General features: G+C 36.3%; 1 protein-coding gene across 1 annotated transcript; it reads right to left on the minus strand.

The window, feature by feature from the left end:
* Positions 1–2,955: 2,955 nt before the first annotated feature.
* Positions 2,956–7,472, minus strand: LOC133710100 (vacuole membrane protein KMS1). The gene is made up of 8 exons (XM_062136083.1): positions 7,081–7,472; positions 6,075–6,286; positions 5,480–5,558; positions 4,940–5,239; positions 4,453–4,610; positions 3,945–4,061; positions 3,620–3,799; positions 2,956–3,533 (listed from the first exon to the last, which is right to left on the minus strand). The coding sequence occupies exons 1-8, from the start codon at positions 7,148–7,150 to the stop codon at positions 3,384–3,386; spliced, it is 1,266 nt and encodes a 421-aa protein (XP_061992067.1). The 5' UTR covers positions 7,151–7,472; the 3' UTR covers positions 2,956–3,383.
* Between the last annotated feature and the right edge of the window lie 2,593 nt (positions 7,473–10,065).

The raw sequence follows: 10,065 nt of genomic DNA on the forward strand, positions 1-10,065 counted from the left end.
CATGTTGAAGGCTAGTTTTTTTTTCTCAAAAGTGTGAACAGTTTTTTTAGGGAAAAAGCAAAGGTTGAACCCAAAAATCAGCATTAGATATATTATGCACTAATTTAGAAAAGACTACCCCTATAGGTCTTTTCCTCTAAGATTTGTGTAAATGGGCACAATACAAATTTGTTGGTGCAAGTGGGCACAATACATGTGATTTCTGGGTAAACAGGAATTAACCCAAAAAAAAAAAATTCAAAAGTTGAGATCATCTTATAAGTGTTGGGTTATTTGCACCGTCGGTGCATAGAATAATTTTCAGCCGAAATCATGCTAGTCTACTATTGCCTGAAGTCACTCTTCACTAGTCAATTAATATAAAGAGTTCTGCCGACTTAATATGCCGATACATTAATACACTGTAAATGCTCTTATTCAAGGAAGATGGTTATGTAGATGACAGCAATGTAACAAAAATTAGGTGTGTGATTAGAAAATCGCTAGAGACTGGGGTCCCACCCGGTAGGCCTTAAATCTAATAAGCCTAACCACAAACCTAATAAATCCAGTATTATCTATCTATCTGTTTATTATTATTATTATTATTCAATGTAGGGCCCCCGCCCCCACCATTCATAGCGGACCCCGCCACCTTGAACCAAACGTCGTGTTTCTATTGGCTGTTGGTGGCTGCGGGTTACGGTGACAGCCCGTGTGATTTTCAGACTCTCAGTCACGGCATCCTACTTAACTGGGGAGCCCGGACAAAAATGATGGGGTTCTGTCCTTAATTCGGTTGATGTGATGGTCCGCCAATTCACTTTCTCTTTCCGACTTTTTAATTATTTGCCGGATAATATTATTATTGTAATCACTTGGTCTAAGGGTATTACGGTAATTATGCGTAAAGGTCTTCCCGTCTTTGGACTTTGGCGACCCATGCAATGAATGATTAAGGATTTTGATTAAGATAATTGATTGGATGTGGTGGGGTCGGGTTAGAGATATTCTCCACGTGATTCTTTATTTTTGGCGCCATGTTTTTGAATTTGACAGTCGGTAATTAATTCCGAGCTTTACCCTAGTGGGTCAATTTAATAGTCAACTTCGAAAATAGTCAACATGAATGGCTTCGATGTATTCGCCTTGTTTGTACTTTGGGAATCTTTGAGCCATTTTTTTAGGAAAATAATTTCAACAATGACAAGGACAAGAAAGATTAATAATTAAATTAGTGTGTGTTGCTTTGACAAAAAACAATCATAAATAATGGGTGTTGGAAACCTAATTAATTAATATGCTTGCACCTCTTCAGTCGAGCCCAAAAATCTGCTCCAACCATGTTCAAAGATTACATCAATTCCATTAGTTTGGTAGGGCATTATATGACATGTTGGATTGTTTTTTATTTTTCTTTGTTTTTATTATTATTAGATCAGATCAGAAAGCATATTCTTAACTATTCCACACGTCTAAGCACACAATTAGGATAACGTGAAGAATAAAATGTTTCATAAAAGCTTATAGATGAGTTTCAGGAGGAGCAGGGAAAAGTTTGGGGTAATAACCAACACTATGTAGGGACAATCTATTTTTTGTAAGTGTCAAAGTTGTTCGATGTATAAAGTTTGATGAATATGGTAAATTATTGTATGATTTTAAAACATTATACACGTAGTGGTCCGGCCTAATGTGATTTGTTCATATAAAACATATTTTATACTGATTGGTTGTTTTAAGATAATAAATTTTGTTTTTTTACCCCATACATTTGCTCCGCATATTTGTCTGCATTTTATTACTTGGACCCCTACATAGCAGTAGCAACTAGCAACTAACAAGTGATAACCCGGGACCATAAAATAATCTTAAGCTACACCTCATTATTTTTATACATTCCATCGAGAACCCTTACCACCTGTTACCCAACTGAGGCCATCCATTCACCATCCAAGTCCTCTAGATTCTATCATTTAAATGGAGTTGAGGTTATTGGACCTTCATGTCAAATTGAATCGCAATCAGATTTTCCTGTATAACTGTATTGTAGGCTATGTTTTAGTTAATGGACTTCTTGGCCATTGAATTGAGGCATTGATATAGCTCTAAGGTCTAAGGTATTTTATATGGAACTTGATATTAATCTTCAAGCAGGAACTTACTAATCCATATCTTATGAATGCTCATTACAATTGCACAAGGGGTAGACGAGAATCAAATCACGATGTTGCCAACTTAGTTGATAACGCTGACTGTCCATTAAGATAGATATTTTAATTCAAGTGTTTTTTTTTTTTTGAAAAGGTAATTCAAGTGTTTTTATGTGAGGCTGTGAGCTTGTTTTTTCTTGTGGCGGAAATTTCATCACGATGGCTCTTGTTACATTTAAAGTCGTTTGCGATGGACTACCTCATGTGCTTTATGGATTTCAGCTATATATTTGCCTCACCTTAATAGGCTAAACTCCATTATGGGTCGAAGTATGCGGGTCCAACTCTCGATATCTGTAATCCTACCAATCTATTACTCGAGCTGCACGGCTCACCTGGACAATACATGTTGTTGAATCTGAACTCTGAGTTCATCTTTGTACTAGAGAATATGTGGAAAGCTGAAGATAGGAAATATCAGACTCTGAGTTCAACTTTGTACCAGAATATGTATAATCTTTCTCACGTTAAATGAAGATATATTTTGCTGAGAAAAAGAAGAAGAAAAAGAAAAAAAAGACTTCAGATTATCAAGAGAGTATTGGGTTCTATATCTTCAATACCCTTGCCATATCTACATGTTATAGGGATATCCTCAAATGTGGTCAAAGAATATCCAAATAAACCCTTCAACGTTATATATCGTTAATCATTAGTGCGTTGCTCATATTAGGGGTTAATGGGTGGAATCAAAATGTGACAGAGACAGACGGCCAATCTCAGAAGAGTTCAATTTCAAACGGTAAGGCAATACACATGAATATCAGAGAGAAAGCATTAAGACTGAACTGTATTGATGAATCTCCAAGATGCAAACATTGTCTTGCTTTGTTTTGCACTCACATTGCAAAGAATAGTTAAGTTTCAAATTTCTGGATTTCAACATTTGTTGACAATGGGTGAAAAACAGAAACCACCCTAAAATAATGCTCCCCCCAAAACTAGACATAATAAACCTGCAACTTCTACAGTTCTCCATTGTAATTATGATCCTATACAAGCTTCTAACAAGGACTTTGATGCCTGGAGTATTTTGGGGGAGATACCAATCGTGCCTCTTAAAAAGCTGTCTCTAGGAATTGTGTTACTGCTTGTAAAAATGGCGGAAGAGAAAAGTACAAAAGAAAACCAGAGCAGCATTGCCATTCAAAGGGGCATCGGCAAACATCATGTGAATGTGATGTTCTATGACTAACTTGTCAACAAAGCAAGCTCCATTTCCTGCTCTTTCTTCCGATAACTCTGGGCTGTTGAAGTAACAATCTTGACAAAGAAGTTCAATAGCATAAGCCATACCAAAGTGTTCCAGATTGATGCAAATGAGAAATCCCACGTTTTCACCTAAAGGAAGGAGTGTAGATTAGATGAATGAAATAAACTAAATGCCGGAGGGTTAAAGCCTTTGTACATCATGGATTTAGCAATACCTTGATATTTGGAGATGGGGAGTATGAAGCTGTCAAATACTTTTCTTTTGCTGCATCGATTTTAGCAACGAGGTTGGGCAGGACAGCAGCAAAACCAGGTATGAAGCTGAATACCCAAATCAATTCATTCTCTATCCAGTTTAGAAGTTGATTGTTGCAAACTGAGATGATGATAACTGTCTGCATAGCAAACAACAATAACTAGATAAGAAGACAATAGAGAACATTTGAGAAACTAGAATATAATATTTCAGAAGACACCTAAGAAATGCTTCTAAGAAATGGCATATATGGAAAAGGCAGTAGAAGAAAGAACATAACAAACCTGCAGGTGAGTTTTAATAATAGCCTTTCCAATCACTGTTGCCAGAAAAAATTTCCAAAATGGAACCCCAAATTGTCCACACATAATGCCTGCTAGGTCAAAAAGAGGATTTGGCACCTGAAAAGTATCACAGGTAAGTAATGAACACAATTTTGAGATGAGCATCAAATGGCTGCTTACTGACATTATATACAACTAAAGAAAGAAGTCCAAATTTTACAAATAGACATAAACACCGACTTAAATGAACTTCATAATATAACAAAATCTCAGACTTAAAAGTTGTATCTCATCTCCAAGACCCAAGTTAATTGATGCAATTACTGAATGGTAATGAGAATCCAAAATTCTTTCTGTTAGCATACACCATGGTACACACAAATGTTTGCAAGTAGCCTGGAATAAGAAACAATTATATGGGCAAAGCATAGAAGGTCACTCAGATGAAACTAATAATAATTGTTCAAATGCCACCTAAGTAGCGCAGATGGAAGATTTTCAAACTAACCGAAGCAAGCACTAAGATCGTAAAGAAATTCAATTGCTGTGAGTGTGATAGAAGCCAGCGTTTGATTTGGTATAGGCGAGTAGCCATGAACCCTTGTACTTCATCTGAGGAGGTATCCAATTCTTCCATTGCATCCATCTTGTTACCAGCTAAGCTTGCTACATAAACCAGCAAACATAAAGAGGATCAGAATATATCTAAATTCATGCCACTTCATTACAGTAAATATGCCTTAATACTTCAGATCTCTTGTCTGAAATTGATGCTTCACTAGTTCAACATAGAGAAATTTACTTCCAAAGACATCTTTGTGAATTCAGCACCAAAAGGACAAGCTCAGCGGTTTCAAGGACAAACTGTGTGAAGTTTGATTTATTAAGTCACACAACATAAACTGTAACTTGAGCTAATCGTTCGATCACTGAGGCTGAACAAGGCTCCAGATACGATTACTGTTTGTATGTTGACAATACAAAAAAGTGCTCACCTGCTCTTGAGATGAAATATGGAGGAAGTTCACCAATTGCAGTCCCAATACCCCATAAAACAGCTTCTAACTGGACCTGTGGTAATATGCTGCTTAGTGGAACCCGCACACCATGTGATGAAGAAAACAATGGGGCTCCAAACTCAGAGCAGTTTTTGTCAAGCCACGAAGGACCACTGTTTAGCTGTATTGTATCATAAGGAGCACTTTTTAAATCAACTCGGCCACACTGCATAGCTTTTATAGTAAAGAACGCAATATGAGGACCCAGATATAGGACAAAAGTGTGCAAACCAGATCCTGCATGAAAATCAAACAACAGAAGATGATATTACACACTATGCTCCTATATCAAGCATTTTAAGTCAACGCATAAAAGGGAAGATCTTGGTAAGTATGTTAAAACCAGATAACAGGAGAAATGCTGTTTCTAGTTCCAAACACAAAATGCCATGACAACAAAGAAATTATTTTTCATGTTCTAAATCCTTGCACAATCAGAAAGTCAGATGTGCAGGAACAATCATACATATGACTTACCAAGACCAATTGAAGATGCAACTCCAAGGGCCACCCACCATAACCCAAATTGGAAATATTTGAAAAGCTCCTCAACATGCTGCAGAAACATAGCATCAACTTGTTTAAACAAAACATATAAGATGAATAGCAACCCAGTTTAACAATCAGGAGGTTATGAATGCTTTTTTTGGGCATCAGACTCATTGTCATCCTCACAACAGAAAGTGAAGAGCTTTAATATCTTTTGTTGTATCTAAATTATTCTTGATCAGTTCTGTCAATTGTCCAACTAAACAAATACATACATTTAACAACTTGGAGGTAGAGATTTGATTTTGGGTCGTAAGAGCAATTATCTTCCACAAACGGCATCACAACATGGAGCCCTCTAGAAAAGTGTGACTTGCTACAACTTATCAAGCAGGTGAAGCAGGGTTTAATTAACCATATATTAGCATAGTTTGTTATCACAGGGACCTAAAATATCGGCAAGATAGAAGCTTATAGATTCTACCCTGCATCAGCATCCTATTATGGGCAACATGTTTACACTTATATAAACAACTCTAAATAAACAAGCAATATGTCAATGATGATCTACAAAGAAACATACTTTGTCATGGGAGCCATCAATGGTCACTAGAAGAATTCCAAGAGACAATACCACAGCACTCAACAGCATGAGCCAGCCACCTCTAGCCAACAAGTACGATATTGAACTCTTAACATATTGAAGTACATACAAAATGAAAAACTTCAATGTTCTGAAGGGTTGTGTAGTTAGTGTCAAGTTATCTAGTTCCTCCTGATGTGTCTTGCGGATCCCTGCAAAATTATGCAATTTAGTTAAGCAAAAAGTATACAGGACCCTACAGCCGCCCTTACAGTCTTCTTTCTTCTGTTATTTACTAGTAATCTCATAATTGCTGAAATAAAAGGGTGTTGGAAAAAAAAAATTAAGAAAAAAGAAGAGAAATCGACAAAATAACATTACAGATGAAGTTCTATACTCTTACAAAAGCTTTGAATTTACAGAGGCGGTGCATTAGCAGTGCAAATCAGAGGTAAATACTTAGGTTCCTATATAACCCCAAGATGGAAACTTTCTAACTAAAATACTACAGGAAACCCTGTACTGAAACATTTTACTTATCTAAACACAACAAAACCTAATGTTCAAAACAACAACAACAAAACCTTGTCCACCATGTTTTATTCATAATCCAACTAAAACAAACCCAGTTAAAGAACCCATCAAGTTGCTTAGCAATATGATTGAACTTTGTAAGGGCATGACTAGGGACAAAGAACCAATCCAATTGGTAAAGAGCAGATTCTCATTATTTCAAATCCAGTACTTGGATGAGCCTAAGAAACTAATCTTCAGGGTTTAGCCTATTTCACCTATTAGAATTCTTTGCTCAATACCCTTTTGGCAACCACTTAATAAATCCAGTTCTACCTAACTCCCAACTAAATTAACCAACAACAACAACAACAACAAAAAGGGTCTTCTAGACCTAAATTTGTTCTCATATGATTTTTGCATCAACAAGATAAACAACATGAAATTCAGATTAAAACAAGCTTGTGGGTTTTTTCGAAAGTGAAAGACTTGCCTGAGATCGCAGTGCCGGCACTACGCTGAGAGGATGAAGAAGCAGAGTTTGCTCGCTTACGTGACCCCATTAGGCTCACATTCCACAATCAAAAGCTCTCTCCTTTCATATATTATCTCTGTAATAATCCTACTTTTTTTTTCTTTCTAGTTTCCAAAGAATGGGAGCAAGAGATTGACAGATTGGAGTGAATCAAGTGCTTGAAATTGGGTGAAAAGAATCAAAATTTCAGATCTACTGAGGACCCAAAAATAGGGATGGAGAAAAGAAACAACCCCCAGAAGTTTGCGTGAAGTGCCCAAGTCGAGATTTTATATCTCTTTCTGATGGAGTCTCCCCTCCTCCACTACAAAAGAATCCCCAAACTTTTGCAAACATCTGTGAGACCCAATGGTGCGAGCTATATTTGAGTATTTAGTTTCTGTAGTGTGGCCCAAAACTTGTGAATATTTATTACGACAAAAAACTTGGGAATATTTTATAATTCTTTTATCTTGAAAGGGTTGTTTTTTGACTTATTTAAGAAACATCGCTTGTGAATTCAGAATTTATTAAGAGCTCAATTCTTCTTTGATATAACAAAACAAGAATCACTGGTGAAGAATTTGTTGATTACAAAAAACATGAACAATTAATGATAAAGTTTTGTTCTTTTCATTTTTCAAAAAGGAGTTTACAATGTACTAAAATGAAAAAGGAGTTTACAATGTACTTGTATATCATGGAAATGGTTGTCTAATCTGATTCATAAATTTTTGTTTTTGTTTTAACAAAGAGATCATCTCAATTTCATTCATCTCAAGTTAGAATGGTCATTACATACATTTTCGCTGCCATTTACAAACAGAACAAGAAGTTGCGTGGTACCATGGTGGTACATAGAGATAGGTCCACTGATTGAACATCTAATCCCTAGTAGATCCGGACACGACCAGTTTGAATCAACCTGAAAACACCAGACGTCACATAACCACTAGAAGCTGACGTCGCCCCATGGAATCGATGAGGAAAGAACCAAATCCATCCCACGCCGTCACAGACCATCCCTAGAGGCTGTAAACATAACCATCGCGCCTCAGGAGTTGCAACTGGAAAACCTATGCTAATCCATTATGTCAAACTTTGAGCACAACACTCCCAACGAGCCACCACCAAGCACTAGCTCCAAACACCCAGTGTTGATTTGTTTTCTTGAGTTGAAAATGTGCACCGAGTTTGTTGTTTCAACCTGGTGCACTATTCGATGGTGTAGGGGTTATTGTGCAGGTCAGAGTAACAGTCATCGAAGCTGAGGTTTTGTTGCTGTCGTAGGTTGGACGTAGAAGTGTACGTTTGGATTTAGTCTTCCGCTGTGTTGTGAGTGTGTTTACTTATTGAATTGTTATTCAGTTTAATTTGTAAACTCTCTGTAATGTAATATATGACTCTAAAGAACGAGTCCGTATTGACGTTTGTGAGCTCGGTTTGTTTTGTTGCTTAGTTTAAATGAAATTTTTTAAAGCGTTTTCTTGTGCTTGTTAAGTTATTGCGTTTCGGATTCAAATTTATTTATTCGAAATTCGGGACGTGACAGGGTGTTTTTCTTGCTGTGTACAGGAACCGGTTACAATCAATAACCGAAACAAAAAATACGGTTTTGGCAAAAAAAGTGACCTAACCGAACCGAAAAAATCTTAACGGTTCTGGTTCCGGTTTTGACAAAAAATGCCAAAAACAGAACTGATCCCAGGGCTAGTTTTTAGGCTCGCTTTTATTAAGTGAGTAAGAAACTGTCCAATGAGTGAACTTAATCTATATATCACTGTGGTACTACTACAAACTTTTAATTTACACTATGTCGCTAGAGAGAGGATATGTAATGGCATATTCTGGCTTAAGTTTGATGATACATCGACATGATATTTATTTTAATTCCATTCCATTCAATCTTTCTTTTATTCTATAATTTTCATTTGCTAACGTCCAAGCAAAAGGCCAAGATAATCGGTTGGCAGTTTTTTTTTTTTTTTTTTTGATGACATTCGGTTGGCAGTTGATACATTGCTCGCGGGCTTGTTGAGGAAGGCGTCAAGGCCCGACGAAAGTTCCATTCCAGTAGGATATTTTGACATTTCTTTAATCATTCATGAATGAGCTTTTATTTTGTTGTTGGTATGTATAGGGTTATAAACTTATAACCTTCCCAAAAGCCATGCACATTGTTTTGGCTAACAGAAACAGCAAGAACCAAACCCTAAAGTCAGGTCACTTCACCCTTCTTTAGAACCTTGTAAAAATAGTAATCGTTTTCTTTATGTGGTCGATATGAATAATTTTGTAAATCGAAATATTACCTAATGGCATACATAAAAGCTTTGCTTGCTTGTACGTAATGCATTTGAGACAATTTGTTGCTTTTAGACGCAACTATGGAAGGGCAAAAGATGCTTTTGTCCGGGAATATCCAAGTTTCAGTTTGTTTTCCTTCTTTAATATTAGATATTCATGCAAAATTAATCATCAGTAGGTAACTAGTTATGCTAATTATCAGATATAGTGATATACTAATGGCGCTTTAGCTCATTTTCGGGAAAGCGCTAGGGAACAGAGGACTCCCTGCAGTTTACCCTCGTTGCTTTTAGTTTTGATTCTTTTGGTTCCAATTATGAAAGAGGGTTTAACATCTTAATTTTATGTGTTTCATATTAGTTCATATTATTCAATTACATGCTACTCAATGGATATTTTTTTCATTTAAACGAAACAAATCATACCCAAGAATTGATTTTGAGCTAGTAATGAAACTCTACCCAATCAAAATTTTTTGTGTTTCATATTAGTTCATATATTTTATTAAATGCTACTCAACGGATATTCTTTTTATTTAAACGAAACAAATCATACCCGAAGCATAAATTTCTTAAAAACTACTCTAAAAAACCCTAACAGAGCACCGCGGTGCTCTAGCCTTGCGCATACTGCCGTTTGCGTCCGGACACCATCGTC

The sequence above is a fragment of the Rosa rugosa genome, chromosome 5 (assembly GCF_958449725.1).
Source record: "Rosa rugosa chromosome 5, drRosRugo1.1, whole genome shotgun sequence".
Taxonomy (NCBI): domain Eukaryota; kingdom Viridiplantae; phylum Streptophyta; class Magnoliopsida; order Rosales; family Rosaceae; genus Rosa; species Rosa rugosa.

What these genes read in the sequence shown, in the direction of transcription:
- LOC133710100 (XM_062136083.1), bottom strand. Translation starts at nt 7,150, where the DNA reads ATGGGGTCACGTAAGCGAGCAAACTCTGCTTCTTCATCCTCTCAGCGT. An exon ending in ATATTTCATCTCAAGAGCAG is followed by an intron (nt 4,611 to 4,939) that starts GTGAGCACTTTT and finishes TGGTTTATGTAG; the next exon opens with CAAGCTTAGCTGGTAACAAG. An exon ending in CGATCTTAGTGCTTGCTTCG is followed by an intron (nt 4,062 to 4,452) that starts GTTAGTTTGAAA and finishes GATACTTTTCAG; the next exon opens with GTGCCAAATCCTCTTTTTGA.